The 26,374-nt window shown below is 48.7% G+C and overlaps 1 protein-coding gene across 1 annotated transcript; it reads right to left on the bottom strand.

Annotated features, from left to right (window-relative positions):
- Positions 1 to 5,527: 5,527 nt before the first annotated feature.
- LOC129552077 (indolethylamine N-methyltransferase) lies at positions 5,528 to 10,394 on the bottom strand. Its single transcript, XM_055420251.2, has 3 exons — positions 10,151 to 10,394; positions 8,038 to 8,245; positions 5,528 to 6,140 (listed from the first exon to the last, which is right to left on the bottom strand). Exons 1-3 carry the CDS (start codon positions 10,392 to 10,394, stop codon positions 5,711 to 5,713), a joined length of 882 nt encoding a protein of 293 aa, XP_055276226.2. The 3' UTR covers positions 5,528 to 5,710.
- Between the last annotated feature and the right edge of the window lie 15,980 nt (positions 10,395 to 26,374).

Raw genomic sequence — 26,374 nt, 5'->3', positions numbered from 1 at the left:
TTTGACAACTGAATATAAAGAGACACATCCACCATTACAGTGTCATACGGGTTGTTTCACTGTCTTAAATATCTTCTGTGTTCACCCTATTAATACCTCCTTTCCCCCATCTTTGCAAAAGCTGATCCTTTTACTACCTCCTCAGTTTTGCCTTTTCCAGGAAGCCGTGGTATAGTTGGATTCGTGCAATATGTAGCCTTTTCCAATGGGCGTTTTGCACTCATTAACAGCCATGAAATTAAAAGACGCTTACTCCTTGGAAGGAAAGTTATGACTAACCTAGATAGCATATTAAAAAGCAGAGACATTACTTTGCCAACAAAGGTCCATCTAGTCAAGGCTATGTTTTTTCCAGTGGTCATGTAAGGATGTGAGAGTTGGACTGTGAAGTAAGCTGATCGCCGAAGAACTGATGCTTTTGAACTGTGGTGTTGGAGAAGACTCTTGAGAGTCCCTTGGACTGCAAGGAGATCCAACCAGTCCATCCTAAAGGAGATCAGTCCTGGGTGTTCATTGGAAGGAGTGATGCTAAAGTTGAAACCCCAATATTTGGCTACCTCATGTGAAGAATTGACTCATTGAAAAAGACTGTGATGGGGGTAGGAGGAGAAGGGGACGACAGAGGATGAGGTGGCTGGATGGCATCACTGACTCGATGGACATGAGTTTGAGTGAACTCTGGGAGTTGGTGATGGACAGGGAGGCCTGGCGTGCTGTGATTCATGGGGTCGCAAAGAGTCGGACACGACTGTGCATCTGAACTGAACTGAACTGATACCTCTGTGTACAGGTGTTAGTGTGGACATACGTTTTCAAATTTTGGGGGTAAATACCAAGGAGCAAGAGATGGAAGAAGCCTCATGTGCAAGTGATTTTCAAGCCCATCCTGGCATTGTATTTGCTGATGTGGTGTTGACGTGACCGAGTCAACTCCTGTTGGGGGCGGGGAAGGTGACGGGGAGAAATGGCTTTGTCCTCTCAGTGGGAGAAAAAGCAAACTCACTTGGCAAGACAGATTAGATTGTCTGCTGGGAAGGGAAGATGTTTGGTCAGGTTTGCAGTCTACCCCACTCATGCACACACTGTTTGATATCTGAATCTTCTGCCTGAACACCAAGTTGTTGGACTGTGGCCCATTGACATGTAGAGGGAAAGAAACAAAACTGCTGGATTAGATGGCTCCACTCCAGTGTTCTTGCCTGGAGAATCCCAGGGACGGGGAGCCTGGTGGGCTGCCGTCTATGGGGTCGCACAGGGTTGGACACGACTGAAGTGACTTAGCAGCAGCAGCAGCAAATTTGAAGATCAGAGGGTGAAGATGGCAGCAAAAATAATAGTCACTTTCACACAGGCAAGATCGTTACTCAGCAATGCTCGTGCAGTCACACTGCCTGCTGGGCACTGGGTGTGCTGTAAGGAAACGAATGTCCTCTCCAGGGTGGGAAGGGAGGGACACAGAAGCAGAAAAACAGGTGCAATGAAGGAACAGGTGATGTGGTGCGATGGAGGGGTGAGGATGGAAAACATGCTCCATGTGGGGGGCAAGAACCCCAACCCTTGAGCTGAGAGGTGCATGTGAGAAGGGCTGGAGGGGAGACTACTGGGAAGGAGCCCAGCAACCCCTCCACGGCCCCTCCCCCGCCTCCATGTCCTGTCTTCATCTCTGCATGTCGATAGCAGTGCTTTGCAGGGATCTTGTTAAAGTGCAGCTCTGCTCCTGCAGGTCTGGTCTGGGACCTGAGCATCTGAATTTCTAGCGAGTTCCCTGGGATGCCCATCCTGCAGTCAGATTGCAGGGCTGTGGGAACCCTGACCCTTCTCAGGCTGGGATGTCCAGGTTCAGGGCTGGGCTTGGCTGGCAATGAGAGAGGAAGAGATCAAAGGGTCATTCTGGGCTCAGGAGGGACCATGGCATGGGAGCATGGGAAGAAGAGCAGAGATGGGAGGTGGAGACCGTGTATTTGGAGCTGCTGTGTTAGAGGGGCCCAGGACAGGCAAGTGGAGGCAGCCAGACACTGTTGTCAGGAGGGTGGGAGAGCAGGTAAGGCTAAAATACAGTTTACTTCTGGAAGGCATGAGTGACTCCTGAACTGTCCCAGTGAGGTATTAGTAGAGGCCGTGTGGAATGATCTGTCTTTGGTGACTCAGAAGGTTTTTCTTGTAAATCAGTCAAGACTCCAGGTGTGAAGAATGTGGTCCATCAGGGGTTATGCTTTGCACTTGGACCACTTTATAATGTTCTCGGTACCCTCCACCAACTAGTGTGCACCCAGGCTGGAGGCTGAGAGGAGGGTCCCTTCTCTATAGTCTTGTTTCCCAGACTGGCTCTGGGCTCAGCTGCAGAGGTATCACCTGGGGACAGGTTAGAGATGCAAATTCTCAGCCCACCTCAGACTATGGACTCAGACTCTGGGTTTTATAAGAGCCCCAGTGGTTCATGAGCAAAAGAGCATTTCAGAAGCACTGGCCCAGGTGAGTAGTTCTCCACTGCGGTTACACACTGGGATCCCCAGGAGAGTGTGATGAAATGCTGCTGCCTGGGTCCCCTACCTCCAAGAGCTTCTGAGTAGTTGGTCTGGGGGAGGCCCAGGCTGCCCGAAGGTTCCAGCTCCCTGGGGACTCTCCTGTATATCCAGGGTGGGACCCCCAACCCAGCCCCTCTTCAGTCCTCTTTGAGGGTCGAGAGCTGGGAATGTTGGAGGGCAGCCCCTTTGTGGAAGTCACTTTGCATCTTTGGGCCTCAAGTGAAACCACCCTGTGTCCTCTGGTTTGTAGGAGCTCAGAGCAGGGCAGGTGATGTGGCGGTGGGGATGGAGGGGACATCCAGAGCCGTGAAGGGCTGGCTGGGGCAGCATGTAGTTTGAAACACACACCAGCGTCAGGAGCGGAGGACTCTGTCAGGCCAGACAGGGAACTGCTGAGTGAGGAGTCGGAGGCTCCCTCAGTTCATACCCTGAGGGTTTCCATGGCTTGGGGAATAGTCATCAGGGAGCAGGGGGAGGAGCGCCCACCACACGGGGAGTCAGAGAAGGGGGACGGGGATGTTTCCTGGAAGGAATGCTGGACTTCTGCCCTCTTTTACTTGGAGACAGGAATCAGGAAGTGAGGGGTGCAATCTCTAGGTGTGCCCAGGAGCCCTGGTTTTTCAGGGAGAACTCAGAATTCAGGATACATTCCTTCATGCCTTGTGCTTCAAAGTACGGCCCTTGGACCAGCAGCATCCAGATAGCCTGAGGCTCGCTGGGAATACAGTGTCTCAGGTCGTGCTGCATTGGGCCTATTGGCTAAGAATACATGGTTTATCATGATTCCCAGATGACTCACTTCCCCTGTGATGTATATTCCTTTGCAAAGACCTAGTCTCCTTGTTCCCAGCCAAAATGCTCTGCCCAGGACACACAGAGACAGAAGGGTTTTGGTTTCACGGAGGTTCTGTCTGTCCAAGGGTTTCCAGATTCCTCTGAGTGGGCTTGTCATGGGTTCAGGCCTCAGTGCAGCCTGGAAGGGCCCCAGTGAGCCAAAAAGTGGCCCAACTATGGAGTTTTCTTTCCTAAGGAGGCCCCTAACATCTGTCCTTCCTTCACTTTGCCTCCCGCTTTCTGCCCTGCAGTGCCCTCTGGTGGCCATGGGAGCCATGGCCACCGCATCGCCCCTTCTCTGCTGCCCTGTCCCCGAGACCCAACTGAGGTTGAAAGAAAGAGGACTCTCCTGTTTCTACCTCTGCCATAAGGCTTGGGGACCCCCAAGAACACAATGGAAGCAGTTTGGAAAACCCTGAGCTTTAGCAGCAAGCTAGCAAATGGGTAAAGAGAAGGCAATGCACCCCACTCTAGTACTCTTGCCTGGAAAATCCCATGGACAGAGGAGCCTGGTAGGCTGCAGTCCATGGGGTCGCTGAGTTGGACACGACTGAGCGACTTCACTTTCACTTTTCACTTTCATGCATTGGAGAAGGAAATGGCAACCCACCCCAGTGTTCTTGCCTGGAGAATCCCAGGGACGGGGGAGCCTGGTGGGCTGCCGTCTATGGGGCCGCACAGAGTCGGACACGACTGAAGCGACTGTGCAGCAGCAGCAGCAGCAAATGGGTAAAGGGTCCTGACTCAGCTCTGCTCCCTGTCACTGCCCTTTCCTTGCTGGAAGCTGTTCAGAGCTGGCACAAGGGCTGGAGGAGACAGAACGAGTCTGTGTAGGGAGGGCATGATGGCTGGACTGGTTCAGGGTGGTAACTTCAGGACAGGAGGCAGCTGCCAGGTGCTGGAGGGACTTTCAGGCTTTTACAAGTTGAGATCTGGTCCTGTGTCCAGAGGCTTGACTGCATTTTTTCAGGGGGCCTGCTCTGTGGGGCATGGACTGCGGTGGACAGTGGGAGCTGTGAGGGGCCCATGCCCCAGTTCAGAGAGCATTAAGGGCTTTAATAGTGAGCCAGGCTTGGGTGGTGAGAGGCCAACAGTCTCCCACATGCCAGAGAGAACGTGTCATCCCAGGGTCAGGAGCTGGCTGGGCTGCGAGCTGGCCGGCTGTGTGACAAGGAGTGTCTTCAGAGACACATGACCTCGTGAATGTGTTTCTAGAGATGTGACTCAGGTCTTCCCAAAGCTCCAATTCTTGGTCACGTGGAGGGGGCAGCCTGACTCCCTGCTCTACCTCCCCTGGTTCAGATGACAGCTTCCTGAGGCTCTATCACATTCTTGGTCCCTAGTAACCTCACTTCACAGATATTTTGGGGGAGCATGCTGGGTTTTCCTCCTAAGCACAGGGTGCTGGGCCGATGTAATGACCTCAAGCGGAATAAACAAGGGGCACAGGGTCCATGGGCTGATTGCAGACCCCTGCTCCCCTTGGGTCTTCCAGGTCCCACCTGTGCCCACTCCCAGCAGCTCCATCTCCCACCCCGGTCCATCCTCACCTGGACCTTGGTGCCAGTTCTGACTTTGCAGTGGACTCCATGAGCCACCGGGGACCAGTTACCTTTCTCGGTTTTCCCAGAAGGGTAATAGGAGTTTCTCCTAGAAATCATCCAGTTCTTATGGATGCTTTTGTCCTTTGAGAACCTGCAGTTCTGTTCCTCCAGCTGAAAGGCCAGACTGCCCAGAACCGGCCCCACGCTTCAGCTCATGGGCTGTGTGTGTGAGCGGCACATGCTCCTGTTTTCTCCTCATACCCACAAATTGCCAGACTGGAAATGCTATCCAGTTGATGCAGTACCCCTGAACCAACCCTCTGGGAGTTGCTGAATAAATGTCCCTGCTCTCTAGGATGCGTGACTTCCCGCCAGGTGATTCCAGTTCCCACCATGGTGATGGCCTTGGTGGCCCATCTTCATTGCCTGCCCACTTGCCTACCTTCTTTGCTTCCTTAGTTCCTGTTGGTGTTTCCTGGAATCCTCTCTGACGTGATTTATTTGCTCTCAAATCCTTGTCTCAGGGTCTGCATCAGGGGGTGGGAGACCCAAATCAAGACAACATGTAGCTGGACCAGTTTATTTTTCTGATTTTTGGTGCAGGATATTTGGTGCAGGAAAGGGGTGTGGGAGACAGATCCCTGGGTTGGGGGCAGGAGACCCTGTTTATTAAGTATGACCTTGGGATATAGTACTGAGAATGAAGGGATGGTGTTCAGGCTGACTCTGCAGTAGGGGGCTCCAGACTTACTAGACTTTGGGACTCTGACTTTTCCCTCTGGGCAGGCCCTGTCTGCCAGACTGGCCTTAGGCCCCGGGGCCCTTGCGGGCAACCACAAAATAGTTGCCTTCGTTGATGCAGTAGGCCTCTGAGTAGCTGATAGGGCTGTACTGACTCTTTAGCACCTGGCAGCCGGCCTCCTGCAAGGCCTTCTCCACTGTCTCCTTCTCCAGCCAGACGCCAAAGAACTTCCTGGAGCCCACCATGTAGTCATGGCAGCGCAGGGCCACCGCGGTGACCAAGTGCCCGCCTGGCTTCAGAAGACCGACCAGGTTCCGGATGGCTGCCCGGTAGGCGTCCACGTCACGGCAGGCGCACTCCAGGGCCAGCAGGGTCAGCACGCAGTCTGCTGCAGGCACCTGGGCCGACCCCAGAGGACGGGGCTGGTTCACGTCACACGTCAGTAACCGCGTGACTGTCCTTCGGAGCCGGGCCTCCTTCTCCTGCCACTTGCTTCTGTGAGGGAGGGTCAATGAAGTGACAATGACAATTAGGACAGCATCCCCCCCTCCCCAGGGTGGGCTTCCCATGGGCCTATGAGGAAGATCATATTTCTCCCATTATATAGATGAGGAAATGGAGGCACACAGAGGTTGAGTGATTTGTTCAAGGCCACACAGCTGATAGGTGACAGTGCATTTCACATCTGATTCCTCTTTCTTCCTCTTCCTCCTTTTTACTGTCTTTCTTTTGAAAAACTCAACTTTAGCATATTGCATTATTATTTTAAGTTGTAAAAGACATATAACAAAAACCTGCCATTTCAATCCCTTTGTACAATCCAGGGGCATTAATTGCATTCACAATGTGTGCAAAGATCACTATTGTCTGCTTCCAAAACTTGTTATCAACCATGCTGAAACTGTGTACCCATTATGCAATATATGTCCATTCCTCCTCCCTGTAGCCCCTGACCCTGGAAATATCTTTCTTTAAACCAGCTCTTTCCCACAGCTGGGCCTTTGCCCTTGTCATCCCCTCTGCCTGACTCTCTCTTCCCTGACTCACCCTCTTTTCCAGATCGTCTCATCCTTTCTCCCTCACATCTCCCAGGGAGTTCCTGGAAGTGCTCTTTCTTAGAGGAGAGGTTTCTCTTGTCATCTGTTGGGGACTGAACTGAATCCCCATCATATTCATATGCTGAAGCCCTAACGCATATGTGGATGTATTTGGAGATGAAGCCTTTGGCAGGTAAATAGAGGTAAATGAGATCATGTTGGTGGGGACACTCATGATGGGATTTGTGCCTTTTACAAGAAGACAAACTAGAGAACTAGCTGACTCTCCCTCTCCTTCTTCACAGGACATGGCCCGGAAGAGCACCCTCACCACGTTCAAGGACTGATGCTGAACTCCCAGCCTCCAGAATGTGAGAAATGAGCATCTTTGTTCAAGCCGCTGCATCTATGGCGTTTCGTATGATGGCTCAAGGTGAGAAAGACACCCTCCACCTAACACAGCTCCCGTACTTCTCTAGGCCCCTGCAGCTAGAGAGTCTTCTCCAGAACACTTGTTTTTCCCTGAATCCCTACCTCCATCTATTTTGGTGACGCTGTCCTCTCTTCTAGAATGTGAGCTCCGTGAGGCACAGACTTTATTCACTGTGCTATTCCCAGTATCTGGAAGTGACCTGACTGTCAGGATGCTCTCTGTGAATGATGGCAAGAATGTGTGAAGCCCAGGCTGGGTTGATGCAGACCTGTGCTCAGAGACCCTGAGGCCCTGTTCCATTTCAGGCTGCCCCTGTCTGTAATTGGGTCAGGCCCTCATGGCCAAGAGATGGGGCAGGAATTTAAAGTCTGGTCCTTGTCCTGCTCTAAGGTGGCCTAGAGGTCACTCTCCAGGTCTGGGCCTTGGTTTCCTGGACTCTGGTTTGTGGATCCCTCTCTGTGAACTGGATGGGGAGAGTTTCTGGAGGGTGTGAGTGCTGTTGGTCTCTGGGACTTGGTAGCAGAGCTGAGAAGACAGATGTGGGAGATTCCAGGAAGCCCGTGTCTTCCCATCACAAGTGCCCCTCGAATACCAGGTACAGTGGATGCTGAACCACTATGTTTGTGAGGAAAGGGATCTGCGTGTGCTGGAGCAGTCAGGGGAGCTTCCAGGAGGAGGAGGGACTGAGTTAGGTCCCACAGCATGGGTGGGATGCAAGACATGGAGAGCAAATCAGGTAACCGAAGCGTCGAGCACAGGCAACTCTGAGGCTGGAGGTGGGACTCACTCAAAGGGAGGGAGGTGCTCTGGGCCAGAGACCCAAGTGGGTTTGGAACAACCTAGAGGGAGGTGGCCCGTGGCGCAGGGTTGCAGGCTCGGCCTCCGGCCTGGGGGGTGGGGAGAAGGTGGGGACTGTGGATACCTGTCTCCCTCGAGCTCACACACGTATTGCACGGCTGGGGACCAGTCATAGGCCCCGGGCTCCTTCTTCAGCCACTTGTCCACCTCCCGGAGGTTGAGCTCCGAGTAGTCTGACACGATGATCTCCCGGAAGGCCTCGCAGGCCGAGAGCAGCTGGTAGATGGTGGGGCCTGTGCCGACGTCGATCAGGATGTCGCCTCCCACGCCTCCTGCAGGAGAGAGCGTGTTCCAGGTGAGGGGGACAGACACCCAACTGCATGCCAGTTGTGGTGGATGGAGACGCCAGGCTGTGCCCTTTCCCCAGGGTGATCCCAGGGGAGCCAACCCTGCCTTGGGCAGAACCTGGACTGTGTGAGGAGTCTAAGCCCTATGCCTGGGGCTCAGGAGGGTGGGAGAGGAGGGTGGGACACAGGCTTGCACACACTGGGTCCCCTGCTGCCTCAAGGGTTGCTGCTGGAGCTCTGGTAGGACAAGTCCTGCCCTTCTGGGCAGCTTTCAGATTGAGTTCTTGGTAGAAGCTGGTGTATTGGCAGGTCTTCTGACTCTGGCTTTAAAGCAATGCTGAGAGTGACCCCACAGCGCCCCCTCCCACCTCCTTGCTGCAAGGACAGAACTTCTGATAAAGGATGAGAGCTGAGCCAGTGGGTCCAAAACTGGCTCAACTGATCGCAGAAGGCAAGAGGCTCTTGTGCTGAGTTGGGGGAAGAGCAATGTAATACATCACCCTCCTCTTCCTGCTTGCTTCCTCCCTCCATCCTCCTCCATTGAAACCAGTCCATTTTCCAAGGCTTAATCCTAGTCCTTCCTCCAGAGTCTCCTAAGATTTCTCTGTGAGCCTTAAGTTTTCATTTGTCTGTATTTCTGTGGACCTTGCTTAATATCCCATTCTTGGCATCGAATACATAGGGCAAGGTTTGTTGATTGACTGAGTAACCCCCTCGTTGTTCAGTGCACTCCCTGCCCAACTGTGCAAGGCAGCCCTGCATGACTGATCTTGAGATTTTCTGCTGCCACTGACAGGTGGTCTGACCTGGGCTGGCCACGCTGGTGTCTTCCACCTCAGCCTCCCCTTGTGTGCACAGAAGAACTCAATATCACTTATTATGGGTGATAATCTCTGCCTATTCCCCCAGCCTGACACCTCAGAGCAGAAATTTGTAAACTGAGCTTTGTGGTTTGGCTTTGGGTATCCATGAACCCTCTTAATTTTGTGTAAAAGATTAGGAGTGTTTCTGTGTTGTGTATATACCAGATCTTTCATCAGGTTTTTAAGGGGGCTCAAGAAGGCACTGAACTGAACTGAACTGATGAAGGCAATGGCAAGCCACTCCAGTACTCCTGCCGAGAAAATCCCATGGATGGAGGAGCCTGGTGGGCTGCAGTCCGTGGGGTCGCTAAGGGTCGGACATGATTGAGCGACTTCACTTTCACTTTTCACTTTCACACATTGGAGGAGGAAATGGCAACCCACTCCAGTGTTCTTGCCTGGAGAATCCCAGGGACGGGGGAGCCTGGTGGGCTGCCGTCTATGGGGTCACACAGAGTCGGACACGACTGAAGTGACTTAGCAGCAGCAGCACTCCAATGTGTGAAAGTTAAAAGTGTAAAGTGAAAGTGAAGTCTCTCAGTCATGTCTGACTCATAGCGACACCATGGACTGCAGCCTACCAGGCTCTACCATCCATGGGATTTTCTAGGCAAGAGTACTGGAGTGGCTTGCCATTGCCTTCTCCGAAGGGGGCTCATAAACCCAGGCTATAAAGCTGCTTTTAGGTTACTAAAGGGGAGACAAGCAGTATGTTCATATCTATTGTCTTCTATCCCTTCCAGCATGAGTCTATGAGCCCCACAGTTCAGGAGGTACCTTCCCAGTTCCCAGGGCAAGAAACTGAGACAGACTGTCAAAGATTCAGGCCTGGTTCCTGGGCTGCAAAGGCCAGTGCTTGGGTTCCACTGAGTGGCCACCCAGTGGCAGTCCTCATGGATTCACAGGTGGGCTGCTTTTGCAGCATCCTAGGTGAGTGGTGTCCCAGAGGACAGGTCCCCTGCCACCAAGAGCCCTTCCTGTAAGGCACAGCATCATCGTCTCCCTGAGATGGAGACCAGACACTCACCTGGAGAGAAAGTTTCAAAGAGATTATTCAGGTTGAATTTCAAGATGGCGTTTTCAGCTACGGTGCCTGAATCAAAGGCATAGTAGGTCTTTAAGTAGTCCTGGGGGTTGAACTCTGTCTTGTAGTCCTCTCCTGTGTACAGCTTGCCCTCCATTCTGGCTGTGGACCTTGCTGCGTCTCCCACTGCTGCAGTTCCCCATATATCTACCCTCTTTTCCCAGGCCCTTCCCATCGGGAGTTTCATAATCTCATCAGACAGACCCTCCCTCCCAGGGAGGAGCTGGGGTTGCACGTCATGGAGTCAGGTCACATGTTAGCTTTATGGCTGGGGTTTATCTGTGTGGTAATCATCAAAACACAGAAACGCCAAGAGGACGGTCAACAAATGCTCCATGGGGGATCTCCCTATTTTGCTTCTGAGACGTGATGTTTTGAATGTAGATGCTGCTGGCAGGGGTTAGATTTGGGAGAGGATGAAGCAGAGGGTCTGGGCCACAGAACCAAGAGAGAGACACAGATGTGCAAAGAGAGATAGACCAAGACAAAGGCACAGAGAGGCCCAGCCTCTGGAAGGTCAAGTATCCTCCTCTCTTTGGGTTTGCTGGGTACATGAAACCCAGAAAGGAAGCCCCTGTAGGGTGGCAAATAGGATGCAGAAATGGCTAAAATTCAGGGACTGAGGTCAGTGAGTTTGCTGTTTAAAGCTGTTTGTCCTGAACTTGGTTAAATAGTTCCTCCTATCTTCAATCCCGTTTACTCTATTTTCTTAATCCATCATTTTGCTGATAATAAAAGTAAACTTAACCAGGACCACCCAAAAGGTTAAGAAGCCTCTGTTTGCACAATTGTTTTGAAAGTGTTGGCATTCATAAACAGAACATGTGACTAAATTTGCTTGCATACACAATCACACACACAAACACACAGAAACGCACACACACATAACTACTAGTAAAACGTGTAAAAGATGAATGAGAGCAGTGGCTTGTATCAAAAAGGTGTCCTGTAGTTCTGAGTAGGTTTCAGATTGATTTCTTAGTAGGAGCTTCTTTATTTCCAACAGTCTTCTGGCGGTGACAATTTTTTGGTTGTGATTACTATGTTTTGAAAGATGCTACCATTATGCTGTCGTTGAAATGTACTCAAATCTCTCTGTATTATTTCCTACCCTGCATGTGAATCTACAAAATAAAAAGTTATGTTAAAAAAAAAAAGTGTTTCCAAAAGGATAAAAAGCAGAAAAAAAAAAAGTGTTTCCAAATCTCTTTCAAAAATTCACCTTAGATCAGAGATTTCAAGTAGCAAACTCTAATGTGTTCTGCAAATGGGCAAGTCTGGGGCCCTGGTCTGCAAAGTGTGCAGGGTGTGTCCCTCATGCTCATCCTCTGCCTGCTTTGTGACAAACTGTAGAGTAGATGTTGACCTGTTCAATTCTTGGAGATTAGGAATCTGAAGGTGACGAGCCTTTCCCAAGGGGGTCCTGGCAGCAAGTGCCGGGAGTAGATTCAAGGCCAGCGTCCAAAGCCGAAATGCAGACTCACTCCAAGTTTATTGTCTCCTCATCACACGATGCAGGCTAGCTGGGGCCCTAGGCTGCGCTGCTCAAACTAGTGTGCCCAGGAATCACCTGGGGATCCCACTAGATGCAGACTGTGGTTCTTGAGATTCTACATCTATAATAATCCCAGGTGATACTGAGGCCCCCGTGACGTGAACAGCATGGCCCTCCTGGATCCTACTGCCCAGAATCAACATTTATGTTTCAGAATTTGGAGTTCCCACAGAATAGAACCTCTAATTTTATTCATTGCAGTTACTAAAACCTGTACTCTGTGCTATTTCCACTCAGTGGGAACAGGTTTGATTATGTAATAAATGGTGATAGCACAGCTTCCTGTCCAGGTGGAAGAAAATAAAGTTAGACTTCTCTCCAATTTGTTAGAAAAGAATTTTATACTCAAATTCAATTAACATAAAATCTAGGTGGATTAAAGTGATTGGTGACACTGAGTGTATCGTGTTGTCCCCAGAGCTTCTTATTATCGATGTGTCTGCAGACACGTGAACCAGCCGTGGCTTTGCAGGACTGTCATGTCACCCTGTGTGACCCCCATGCCTGCTCGGTCATCCTGGCACGGGGTCAGCATCGCTTCTCCGTGTCTCTTTAAATATGCTAGAAATGTCCATTTTCCATGCTGCCTAATAGAAAGTCAAGTTCACTTGAGCTACCTGCTCCTCAAGTGGTTGACAGGTAAGAGGCTTATAGATGTTCATCATTATAAATAACCTTGTAATCAATACCCCTATGTAGTCAGCTTTTTCTGTATTTTAGAGTCAGGCTTTTGGTTGGATTGCTAAACATGGGATTGATTAATGGATCAATGTTTTAAAGCTTTTAGTACAAATAAATTAGGTAAACACTTGCCAAATTATGTTTCTAAGACAAACAATGCTTTTTACTTTTTAACTGTTTCAGGGCAAATCTTTATTTTTTCTTTAATAAAAAATGTGTTTAAATTTTTTTTCCTTTGGGTTTGTTTCTACCTAACCTTTGAAAATCCTTCCCTGTTCAGAGTTCTGAGAGCTGTCTGATTGTGATAGCTTCTGTGATTGCTTACTTGAAAAAATATTTACCCATTAGTTTGGTGTTTGGTGTTAGATGAGGTTCTGTGTGGCTGCTGACAATTCACAGGAGAAAAGTATGTTATATATGCAAGTTCTGGACTATTTCTTCACCCCCATGGGCTAATGTGGGAAGAAAGATAACGGGATGCTGAGTTGGTAGCTTTCCTAATATGGAGAATGAGATTGATTCTTTTCTCATCTAGTTGACTCTTAAGCAATTTGTTTTTGTGACAGTTAGCTTGAAAATGTGCTCCTGTGTTAAATTAAGGTAGAAGTCCCCTTGAATGGAAATATCTATGAGTTATTTGGAAGTCACTATATAGAAAGATGTTTAAGATGAGGCAGATATTCTTAAAAGAGTCTGAGATAACCCTGGCATGAACAAAATGCTGTCAAATTGATGAAGGTAAACCTTAGGACTGTGGTTCTCTACTGGGATGGGGGGTGGGGGTGTACTTTGCTGCCCTGGGATTATCTGTCCATATCTGGAGATGTTTGATTTGTCACAGTTGGAGATGAATTATCTGACCTGAAATGTCAGTGTTGCTGATATGGAAACACCTTTTTTTTAGAACATATCTGTAAAAGATTTGATTTTGAGCAGATCACCCTAGCTCTGTGAAGACCACTGGCTAGGCCAGAGTCAGAATGTGAGTTGGGATGGAGAGGGCGGGCTGGTGGAGGTGAGAGGGTAGAAGTTCTGGAATGTTGGTGGAGCGGGGGAGGTTGGATCCATTCCACTGGGCAGCAGGAAGCACTGGAGGCCCTAAGTTGGGGTGCGCCTCATCTGTCCATCCAGGACATCTATTATAGCACAATGAAAGAAAGAGTGGTCTCTCTTCACCCAAGCTGGGCAGACCCTGGATGCCAACATCCCACTGCTGGGGGTTCTGGGTACACAGATGTCCACAGTTCACTTTAGAAATATTGATAGATGCTAAGCTGAGCATCTTCCACGGGTCTCTCACTATTCACTCTCTATCCTTCTCCGTTCTCTTGTGAACCCCAGAAGACTAACTTATGTGGACTATATTAGTGGCCCCATTGCCCTCTGGAGTTTGCTGGATACTGAAGGGAGGTAGGAAAGGGAAGTCTGGGTGTTTACCCTTCAGCTCCTTTTCTGTTGGCAGTTGAGGAGGCCCTGTCTGTACAGCTCTGCCTTAGGTCAAGGGTGGACAATGGCTCCTCCTTGCTATTCCCCCTGGAGCACTTGGATGGTTGCTTTTGTGTGTTAATTTAGCTGGGCCCTGGGGCTCATTTCTGTAGTCAAACACTATTCTGCATGTTTCTGGGAGAGTGTTTTTGGTTGAGATTAACATTTAAATTCCTCAGCCTTCCTCAGAGACCAATGCAAAGAAATAGAGGAAAACAATAGAATGGGAAAGACTAGAGATCTCTTCAAGAAAATTAGAGATACCAAGGGAACATTTCATGCAAACATGGGCTCGATAAAGGACAGAGATGGTATGGACCTAACAGAAGCAGAAGATATTAAGAAGAGGTGGCAAGGATACACAGGAGAACTGTACAAAAAAGAGCTTCATGACCCAGATAATCACGATGGTGTGGGCACTCACCTAGAGCCAGACATCCTGGAATGTGAAGTCAAGTGGGCCTTAGAAAGCATCACTATGAACAAAGCTAGTGGAGGTGGTGGAATTCCAGTTGAGCTATTTCAGATCCTGAAAGATGATGCTGTGAAAGTGCTGCACTCAATATGCCAGCAAATTTGGAAAACTCAGCAGTGGCCACAGGACTGGAAAAGGTCAGTCTTCATTCCAATCCCAAAGAGAGGCAATGCCAAAGAATGCTCAAACTACCACACAATTGCTCTCATCTCACACACTAGTAAAGTCATGCTCAAAATTCTCCAAGCCAGGCTTCAGCATTATGTGAACTGTGAACTTTCAGATCTTCAAGCTGGTTTTAGAAAAGGCAGAGGAACCAGAGATCAAATTGTCAACATCCACTGGATCATGGAAAAAGCAAGAGAGTTCCAGAAAAATATCTATTTCTGCTTCATTGACTATGCCAAAGCCTTTGACTGTGTGGATCACAATAAACTGTGGAAAATTCTGAAAGAGATGGGAATACCAGACCACCTGACCTGCCTCTTGAGAAACCTATATGCAGGTCAGGAAGCAACAGTTCGGACTGGACATGGAACAACAGACTGGTTCCAAATAGGAAAAGGAGTACGTCAAGGCTGTATATTGTCACCCTGCTTATTTAACTTCTATGCAGAGTACATCATGAGGAATGCTGGGCTGGAAGAAGCACAAACTGGAATCAAGATTGCTGGGAGAAATATCAATAACCTCAGATATGCAGATGACACCACCTTTATGGTAGAAAGTGAAGAGGAACTCAAAAGCCTCTTGATGAAAGTGAAAGAGGAGAGTGAAGAAGTTGGCTTAAAGCTCGACATTCAGAAAACTAAGATCATGGCATCTGGTCCCATCACTTCATGGGAAATAGATGGGGAAACAGTGTCAAACTTTATTTTTTTGGGCTCCAAAATCACTGCAGACTGTGATTGCAGCCATGAAATTAAAAGATGCTTACTCCTTGGAAGGAAAGTTATGACCAACTTAGATAGCATATTAAAAAGCAGAGACATTACTTTGCCAACAAAGGTCCGTCTAGTTAAGGTTATAGTTTTTCCAGTGGTCATGTATGGATGTGAGAGTTGGACTGTGAAGAAAGCTGATCACTGAAGAATTGATGCGTTTGAACTGTGGTGTTGGAGAAGACTGTTGAGAGTCCCTTGGACTGGAAGGAGGTCCATCCAGTCCATCCTAAAGGAGATCAGTCCTGGGTGTTCATTGGAAGGACTGATGCTGAAGCTGAAACTCCAATACTTTGGCCACCTGATGGGAAGAGTTGACTCATTGGAAAAGACTCTGATGCTGGGAGGGATTGGGGGCAGGAGGAGAAGGGGACGACAGAGGATGACATGGCTGGATGGCATCACCGACTTGATGCACATGAGTTTGGATGAACCCTGGAGTTGATGATGGACATGGAGGCCTGGCATGCTGTGATTCCCGGGGTCGCAAAAAGTTGAACACGACTGAGTGACTGAACTGAACACTGAAATTGGTGGACTTTTAGTAAAACAGATTGTGTTCCATAATGTGGGTGGGCCCTATCCAATCAGTTGAAGTCCTGAAGAGAAGGACTGACCTCCCCTGAGCAAGAGTGAATTTTGACAGCAGATGGTTCTCAGACTTGAACTGGCTATTGAATTGGCTCTTTCTGGTTCTCCAACCTGCTGGTCCATCCTGCAGTTTTTGGACTTATCTGTCTCCATGATACTCCAGAATTGTGTGAGCCAACTCTTTTCATCTTTGTGTATATTTGCATCCCTGGTGGCTCAGATGGTAACGATTCTGCCTGCAATAAGGAGAAAGTGAAAGTGAAGTTGCTCAGTTGTGTCCGACTCTTTGTGACCCCATGGACTCTAGCCCACCAGGCTCCTCCCTCCATGGGATTCTCCAGGCAAAAGTACTGGAGTGGGTTACCATTTCCTTCTCCAGGGGATCTTCCTGACCCATGGATTGAATCCCGGTCTCCCGTATTCCAGGCAGACGCTTTAACCTCTGAGCCACCAGGGTTGGGTTCAATCCCTGGGTTGGGAAGATCCCCTGGAGAAGGGAATGGCCACCCACTCCAATATTCTTGCCTGGAGAATTCCATGGACCAAAAAGCCTAGTGGGCTACAGTCCATGGGGTCATAAAAGCCAACATGACTGAACAGCTAACACACACACACACACACACACCACAGCCTGTTGGTTCTGCTTCTCTGGAGGGTCCTGACTAACTAATTAGATTATAAAACTGATTCTGAGAAAGATTAAAAAGTTGTCCCAATACCTTTCAGCCAAGAGCGTAACCTCTGCCCTCCTGGACAAAGAACAAAAGCCCCAGGCCTAGATCTGGAGAAGGTTCTGGCTGGTGTGTTCAGAGAGCCCATCCTGGGAGCAAAGCGTTTAAGTTCAAGGCTGACTGGGAGCTTCCCCTGCATGTTTGGTTCTGCCTGGATGACTTTCTCTGGGAAGGCAGATGGGGACAGGCGGCTTGGCTGGGAAGGAGATGACCTGGGAAGATGGCCCAGGGCTGAGTTTAGGGTGGCCTGGAAGCTGCAGTGAAGTGTGACTTCCAACAGGTTGTCTGGGGCCCAGGCTTGGGGCCCCAGCCTGCAGGGCTAGGCTGTTCTCTGATTTCTTCCTCCCTAACCCTCCTGCTCCCCCAGGGCCAGTGGCCTCTTAACCTTCTCCCACCCTCCTCACCAGGACATTCCCCTCACTGTTCCCCGATCAAGTGTGCAGAGTGACGTTATGGCCATGAGAGTCCAGAGGCCACTGCCCAATCACCATGTCGTCGGGAGAGGATACTTATCGTTGGGAGGCAGGCAGATGCTGAGAAACATCTTATAGATGGCTTGATTGAGGCTCTTGGAGGCTGAGGGTCCTGCCAGCGAGTCTGTGACAGGACCAAGACCCTACTTAGCACTCCTGACTCCCCGTGTAGGACTTTCCTACAACCTGGTTACAGCCACACCCTGACCCCGGCACAGTACCCGTGTTTGGCAGTGGGGATTGGGCAGGGCTGGGCTTGGTAACCTTGGTGGCCTTCCTTGTCTCACCCAAAGTCTTAGGAACTGATGGAGAGTATTTGGGAACAGGCGCTGTACTCTCCCCACAGCATTTCCTGCTTTCTCGTCCAGCACTCCGCTCCAGAACCCCTCTTGCACCACCAGCCCTCCACTTCAACCCTCACTCCCTGAAGTCCCAGAGAAGACCAAGTTTCCACCTCGGCTAGCTACCCGGACACCTTCCCCCATCCTGCATCCCGGCTGGTGGAGAGATGCTCAAAGGGCTGCAGAGAAGGGGAAGGAGGGCTCCCTCTGCTCACTGGCCAAAGGTCTTGTGACAAAACTTCAGGTTAAATTTGAACTTCTCAGCTATGGACAAGAGGTCACAGTCAAAGCCATAGTAGGGAGGGTAAGGTGGCAGATGGCCAGGTAGTCCTCCTGGGTGGGAAGTGCTTTTAGTACCAGTGGTCCCCACGAGGCTGCCCTCCATGGAGGCCCTGGGTGTGTGCCTCCCATGCAGCTGTACAGCAGCCAGGGACACGGCTTCAGAGTCTTGACTCTGTGTGTTAAAGACAAGGAAGCCTCTGGACAATGGAATATTGGTAAATATTTCACGTCTGTGTGCGTGCTAAGTCGCTTCAGTCGTGTCTGACTCTTTGCGACCCTATGGACTGTGGCCTGCCAGGCTCCTCTGTCCATGGGATTCTCCAGGCATGGAGTGGGTTGTCATGCCCTGCTCAAGGGGGTCTTCCCAACCCAGGGATGGAACCTATGTCTCTGTGTCTCCAGCACTGGCAGGCAGGTTCCTTACCACTAGCACAGGTGGGAAACCCTCTTAAGTGCTTCACAGCCAGCTCTAAAAAAAGAAAAGTGCTGACTTGTGGTGACTGCCAGATTCCATACTGTGAATACTCCCACCATGGTTGATTTTAGGCTCCCCTTGGCTGAACAACTGGCTCACAAGATTCCCAGAAAATCAGCCATTGGCTTTCATGAGCTGGTACAAGTCAGAATGAGTACACCACGGCTTCCAGACTAGGGCTAGCTGATTGAACAAGTAAAAGTATAGGATGCTCAGTTGGTTAAATTTAAGATAAGCAAAATACATTTTTAAAGGATAATTGTGTTCCCCAAATTGCATAGGACAGATTATCTAGAAGTCTTAATTTTCCCTCTGAAATTCAAATATAACTAAGTATTCTGTGTTCCATCTGGCAGCCTGACTCCAGCCCCTAATGGAAAGAGGCACAACCCAGGAGTCAGGGCTGCTGCTAACACATAAGATGCCTTTGTGCAAATTAAGGAAAGGTGCTCCTATAGACAGGCAGAAGACAGACAGACAGACAGAAATTGTAGAAAGGTACCATCTGGGCTGATTCATTGGGAAAGAAATGTTCCCTCTGTTTCTGGAAGAACTATGAAAAGAATGTGCCCCTCTGGGCAGACCAATTAGAGAAAGTTGTCCTTTCCTTCAGGCTGACTTGGGTTCTATCCCTGAGTGTTCTTCAGTCTCCTTTCCCCTGGAGACTACACCTCTGTGTGAGGTAAAACCAGCTTAGTTGGACATTGCAATCCAGACAAGAGTCAGGAGACCCAGATTTCGGTCTTGATTCTGCCATTTGTTGGCTGGGTGAACTTAGGTGAGTCTTTTCCCTTCCCTGGGCCTCATATTTCCTTTTGATGAAGTTGGAGAAATGGGACCTAATCTAATAATCTACAAAGAAGTTCTGGGAGCAGAAAATCATTGATGTGAAAGTGTTTTGAAAAATAAAACGTTTGGTACAAACTGACTATGGGCTTTATTTCCCCAAATAAGAGTTGGAACATAAAAAAGAAACTAATACAAAAAAAAAAAAAAAGAAAGTAGGAATATAAGTGGAAAGTCTAAAAAAAAAAAAGTGTTGAAACAGCCCTTTGAAATTAGTACGATCTCTTTGTTCTACAGCCAGGAAGGGGGTCCTGAGAGGGTAAGTGGCTTGCCCAGGGACACACAGCAAACGGGTGACAGAGTTGGAGTGAGAATCGGTTCCTGACTCCTGGTCCCGTGTACCTTCCACTCCACTAGGTGTTCCCACAGGTTTGGAAGTGCGTGGGAATCCCTCTCGGCCTTGGGTCTGTCCTAGGACAGGCTTGGTCAGCAGTGTGTGTGTTTGAGTAGGTCCCTCTCTGTACATGCCTCAGCCCCTTTCACGTGTTCCTCAGTGGGATCTGCTGGGAATTGGGTGACAGCCTGCTCTTAAAGCGCAACGACTCTGTCTCTCGCACGCCATTTCTAGGTGCTCTGTCCTTAATGTGACAGCTGCTTCTCAGACACTAGTGGGAAAGCTCAGAGGGGGGTGTATATCATATGATGGCTGCAGGTACCCCTGCCCAAGCCCTGAGGAGAAAGGGGCTTCCGACTCTCCTTGGGCTCCCCCTGCTCTGTGAATTCTCTGTCTCACGATGCACTCACCAGGCTCATCCCGGGTGAGCTTTGTCCCTTGCCACCTCTCCTTAGAGGCAGTTTCTGTTTGGAATCTTCCTTGCCTTGTCCTCTAATCCACCTCCATGAGTTGCTCTGCATGAATTGTGCATGTTCAGCCCCCACCCTGCCCTTTATGAGGTGCTCATTATACTAAGACTGAACTCCTTCAGTGCCTGCACTAAAGGAGAGAGATAGACAACACACATACAGATCTTATGCTAATGTTAATAACTAGTACCCTCATAGCTCTTATTAAGTGTCAGCCACTTAAAAATTATTTTTTATAATTATGGTAAAATACACATGACATGAAATTTATCATAACTGTTTTAAGTGCACAGTTGAGTTGCATGAGGTATACTCACATTGTATGATCATCACCGGCATCTACATTCATAAAATGCTTTTCAACTTCACAAACTGAAACTCTGTACTCATTAGAAGACAACTCCCCATGTAACCAAGCAGGACCTTATGGGGCCTTCCGGACATAGATCACTCTCCCATATCCTCTGCTTAATTTCTTAATTTCTTCTTTGAAGTACCCAGATAACAGCATCTGATGAGTATCAACTCATTTCCTGAGTTGTTTTGCAGATGCTAAAACCACCACCAAATGGAAGAAATTAGCTACTTGATGACCGTGAACATGTAGCCCCTAGACCTACTGGCCCCGAAAGATTCATAAATGTTAACCCCTGCACCATCAGCCAACCTGAGAATTGTGCACAAGCTGACTTACATATCCTGGGATTCCTTCCTCACCCTCCCTTCCCTGAAACTCTTTAGGGAATTTGAGTGTTTTGAGCACCATCTGCCTTGGACTCATTTGAAAAGACCCTGATGCTGGGAAAGATTGAGGGCAGGAGGAGAAGGGGACGACAGAGGATGAGATGGTTGGATGGCATCATCGACTCAATGGACATGAGTTTGGGTGAACTCTGGGAGTTGGTGATGGTCAGGGAAGATGGCGTGCTGCAGTCCATGGGGTCACAAAGAGTCGGACACGACTGAGTGACTGAACTGAACTGAACTGAACTGCCTTGGCTCCTTGCTTGGTGCCCTGCAAAAAATGCTGCACTTTTATTCACCACTTAACCTGGTTTCAGTAGATTCGCTTTACTGCTTGGTTAATGTCAGATCAGTCAACTTTCTTTACTGTAAAGTGACTATTTTCCCCTTTGTAATACAGAAATATCTTACAGACAGATACTTTGAGACTATAATATCCCATTCCTCACCAAACTTTACCCACTAGTTTTAGCACCTATTAATGATTTTTTTTTCTTTTTGGCTGTGCTGAGTGGCATGCAGGATCTTAGTTCCGTCTAGGGATCGAACCCGTGCCCCCCTGGATTGGAAGCTCAGAGTCCAACCACTGGATGGCTAGAGAAGTTCCCATTAATGATTCTTTCTTGCCTGAGTGAATTATTGTTATGCTAGGTTGGCTTGAAGCTCAACATTCAGAAAACAAAGATCATAGCATCTGGTCCCATCACTTCATGGGAAATAGATGGAAAAACAGTGGAAACAGTGTCAGACTTTATTTTTTTGGGCTCCAAAATCACTGCAGATGCTGACTGCAGCCATGAAATTAAAAGACGCTTACTCCTTGGAAGGAAAGTTATGACCAACCTTGATAATATATTAAAAAGCAGAGACATTACTTTGCCAACAAAGGTCCGTCTAGTCAAGGCTATGGTCTTTCCCGTGGTCATGTATGGATGTGAGAGTTGGACTGTGAAGAAAGCTGATCGCTGAAGAATTGATGCTTTTGAACTGTGGTGTTGGAAAAGACTGTTGAGAGTCCCTTGGACTGCAAGGAGATCCAACCAGTCCATTCTAAGGGAGATCGATCCTGGGTGTTCTTTGGAAGGACTGATGCTAAAGCTGAAACTGCAATACTTTGGCCACCTCATGCGACAAGTTGACTCACTGGAAAAGACTCTGATGCTGGGAAAGGTTGGGGGCGGGAGGAGAAGGGGACGACTGAGAATGAGATGGCTGGATGGTATCACCGACTCTGTGGACATGAGTTTGAGTGAACTCCGGGAGTTGGTGATGGATAGGGAGGCCTGGAGTGCTGTGATTCATGGGATCGCAGAGAGTAGGACACGACTGAGCGACTGAACTGAACTGAACTGAACTGAGTTGCCAAATGGTTATTTGTTAATTCTGTCATTTTTCTATTCAATACATTTATTCAGTTCATTTCAGTTGCTCAGTTGTGTCTGACTCTTTGTGGTCCCATGAATCACAGCACGCCAGGCCTCCCTGTCCATCACCAACTCCTGGAGTTCACTCAAACTCATGTGCATCGAGTCGGTGATGCCATCCAGCCATCTCATTCTCTGTCATCCCCTTCTCCTCCTGCCCCCAATCCCTCCCAGCATCAGAGTCTTTTCCAGTGAGTCAACTCTTCGCATGAGGTGGCCAAAGTATTGAAGCTTCAGTTTTAGCAGCAGTCCTTCCAGTGAAAACCCAGGACTGATCTCCTTTAGAATGGACTGGTTGGATCTCCTTGCAGTCCAAGGGACTCTCAAGAGTCTTCTCCAGCACCGCAGTTCAACAGCATCAGTTCTTCAGTATAGGACGCCTTACACGTGCTCACAACAAGATGGCGCCTGACAGATGTCAGGAGGGCGCGGACCCAGATAACCACAAAAAATTCTGATTGGCTCCTGAACACCTCCCCTTGCATGCTTTAATGTGATTGGAAAGCCTTTTTCAAAAACCCCCGCGCTTGCCCCGCGCTTGCCTATATATACGAGGAGCTTACACCAATAAAACGGAACTGCCTTGACAGAACGCCCGCTGCGTCTGAGTGTCTCTCTCTGGGCGAAGGAGGCTGTGGGGCGGCCGGTCCGCTCACCTCTTCTTTGGGGCTTGCTCCTTCGGACCTAGACCCCCAGAGGGGCTAATCTCGGGCGGCTCTCTTGCCGAGACCGAGGCTCCCCTCAATCTCTGGCTTCCGTCTTGGAGTGCTACAGGGCGGGAGAAGGGAAAGGGAGAGAGGGGATCCCACGCTTGGTGCTGGAAGGACCCACACTTCAGTGCTCAGCTTTCTTCCCAGTCCAACTCTCACATCCATACATGACCACGGGAAAAAACATAGCCTTGACTAGACGGACCTTTGTTGGCAAAGTAATGTCTCTGCTTTTTAATATGCTAACTAGGTTGGTCATAACTTTCCTTCCAAGGAGTAAGCGTCTTTTAATTTCATGGCTTCAATCACCATCTGCAATGATTTTGGAGCACAAAAAAATAAAGTCTGGCACTGTTTCCACTGTTTCCCCATCTATTTCCCATGAAGTGATGGGACCAGATGCCATGATCTTCGTTTTCTGAATGTTGAGCTTCAAGCCAACTTTTTCATTCTCCTCTTTCACTTTCATCAAGAGGCTTTTGAGTTCCTCTTCACTTTCTGCCATAAGGGTGGTGTCATCTGCATATCTGAGGTTATTGATATTTCTCCCAGCAATTGATTCCAGCTTGTGCTTCTTCCAGCCCAGCATTCCTCATGATGTACTCTGCATAAAAGTTAAATAAGCAGTTGACATACAAATGTAAAAGGAGCTTTTCTTCTTTCTTTCTTCTGCTTTGTTTCCTACTGTAAATATGGACTCAGGATTCTTCTTTTATTCCATAGGTTATGATCTATATTATTGTTATCACTTCCTTTGATGCACAGATTTGGCCAGTAGGAGTCCCTTTAAGCTGGCTGTGTATTCTCTGACATGTTCCCATCATTCTTGGAGCACTTCCTTACTAAGTTGCTCTTGTTTGTCACTCTCGAATTTACCTAATGCTAACCAATATACTCAGGCACATGACTAAACACAAAGAACTGAGGGCTCTTGGCTGCCTTCTTTTGCTTTGGTTCCTGAGACCCATCATGAGAAACGCCAGGCTGGATGAAGCCCAAGCTGGAATCAAGATTGCAGGGAGAAATATCAATAAACTCAGATATGCATATGACACCACCCTTACGGCAGAAAGTGAAGAAAAACTAAAGAGCCTCTTGATGAAAGTGAAAGAGGAGAGTGAAAATGTTGGCTTAAAACTCAACATTCAGAAAACTAAGATCAAGACATCTGGTCCCATCACTTCATGGCAAATAGATAGGGAAACAGTGGAAACAGTGACAGACTTTATTTTTGGGGGCTCCAAAATCACTGCAGATGGTGACTGCAGTCATGAAATTAAAAGATGCTTGCTCCTTGGAAGGAAAGTTATGACCAACCTAGACAGCATATTAAAAAGCAGAGACATTACTTTGCCAACAAAGGTCCATCTAGTCAAAGCTATGGTTTTTCCAGTAGTCATGTATGGATCGGAGAAGGCAATGGCAACCCACTCCAGTACTCTTGCCTGGAAAATCCCATGGACGGAGGAGCCTGGTGGACTGCAGTCCATGGGGTCGATAAGAGTCCGACATGACTGAGCAACGTCACTTTCACTTTTCACTTTCATGCATTGGAGAAGGAAATGGCAACCCACTCCAGTGTTCTTGCCTGGAGAATCCCAGGGATGGGGCGGCCTGGTGGGCTGCCATCTCTGGGGTCACACAGAGTTGGACACTACTGAAGCTACTTAGCAGCAGCAGCATGTATGGATGTGAGAGTTGGACTATAAAGAAAGGTGAGTGCTGAAGAATTGATGCTTTTGAACTGTGGAGTTGGAGGAGACTCTTGAGAGTCCCTTGGACTGCAAGGAGATCCAACCAGTCCATCCTAAGGGAAATCAATCTTGAATATTCATTGGAAAGACTGATGCTGAAGCTAAAACTCCAATACTTTGGCCACCTGATGTGAAGAACTGACTCATTGAAAAAGACCCTGATGCTGGGAAAGATTGAAGGCGGAAGGAGTAGGGGCTGACAGAGGATGAGATAGTTGGATGGCATCACTGATTCAATGGACATGAGTTTGAGTAAACTCTGGGAGTTGGCGATGGACAGGGAAGCCTATCGTGCTTCAGTCCATAGGGTCGCAAAGAGTCGGACATGACGGAGAGACTGAACTGAATTTACCTGAGACCCATCATGTTGCCTGCCAGCTCACAAGGTGGTCCCTGATGTACCACCCTGAGCCTGAGTTGACCTGGGGAGGCATGGAGAGCCACTTGCTCCAAACAGCCTCTTTTGGAGCAGAAGACTTGGGCAGAGAAACCCGGGAGAAAAGAAATCCTCCAACAACCCCCAAGTACCACCTTAAAACTGAGAAGGGATTCCCCTGTCTTTAGGGAGACTGGAGTGGAAGGGAAAATCCTGATGACCATCAACTTAGAAGTGCAGTGTTGAAGTGTTCAGACAGCCAACCTGGAGCAAAATACCCAAATCAGGCCACCAGAGCCAGAGACCCAGACCTTGCTGTGTACTGAGAGGTCAGAGAACCAGGAGAGGGGAGAGCAAAGAAGCAGAAGATGGAATATTGTGAGAGCAAGAGGTATCCCCTGGGCAGTGTTCAAGTTAGGGCACATACAAAAATGACCATGTGTATTGGGATAAATGGAGAAGGTTGGTCATGGCTATCCAGCCTGTGGTCACTGGCCAGGTAGGCTTTAGCCAGTTTCCAGGTGGTAATCTCAGCACACCCATTCTCAGTTTGCAGCAGGTTGATATGGATGATCCACCACGCGGATCATTTGTATTATTTAGACTAGATCAGGAGTGTTCAGGGTGGTATAGCCTTTGATGTTTTGTACTATTTAGGTTGAAAAGATAAGTTGCTGTAACAAAAGACAGGTCCATCCCCTCTTCCCCAAATAAAAACAAATAAATAAACAAACAAAACCCAAATCACACTGAAATTTACTTCTCTTACTTGTAAACTTCTGAATTCCAGGCCACTAGGTCACTCTGCTCCATGCAGTCATTCAGGGAAGGCTGGCATCTTATTTCGGCCAGCCCAGAGGGAAGCATGCTCAGATGAAGGTGAGCACCAGAATTACACAGAGATATGGTTTCATATGTGCTTCCCTGGTGGCTCAGAGGTTAAAGCGTCTGCCTCCAATGCAGGAGACCCGGGTTCGATCCCTGGGCTGTGAAGATCCCCTGGAGAAGGAAATGCAACCCACTCCAGTATTCTTGCCTGGAGAATCCCATGGTCGGAGGAGCCTGGTAGGCTACAGTCCCACGGGGTCGCAAAGAGTCGGACACGACTGAGCGGCTTCACTTTCTTTTCGTGGTTTCATACAAATTGCTGGCACCACCCTCAGAACTTCAGTAGATCCAAAGGTAAGGACTGGGAATCTGCATATCTAACAAGTTCTCAGGTGATACTGGTGTTTTGGTGGCCAGAGTTTGAGATCACTGCCCTAGGGTGCTGTCTTGTGTTTATGGTCACAGCACACACCCATAGGTGAAGCTGTGCTCAGGCTTACTGGAGAGAAAAGAGTATGGAAAAGGTGGGGCCTGGTCTTAAAGTGCTGGCCCTCTCATTCTCTTTCCTTGGTGACCACTTAGTTCCATGGCCATGTCTAACCACAAGAAAAGCTGGGAAATGCAGTATGAATGGGAAGTCACTTGCCCACC

This window comes from Moschus berezovskii, chromosome 3 (genome assembly GCF_049115385.1).
Source record: "Moschus berezovskii isolate FMDL1 chromosome 3, NW_MosBer_1.0, whole genome shotgun sequence".
Lineage (NCBI taxonomy): Eukaryota > Metazoa > Chordata > Mammalia > Artiodactyla > Moschidae > Moschus > Moschus berezovskii.
Note: the sequence above shows the minus strand (reverse complement) of the source record. Positions and strands in the feature narration are given on the sequence as shown.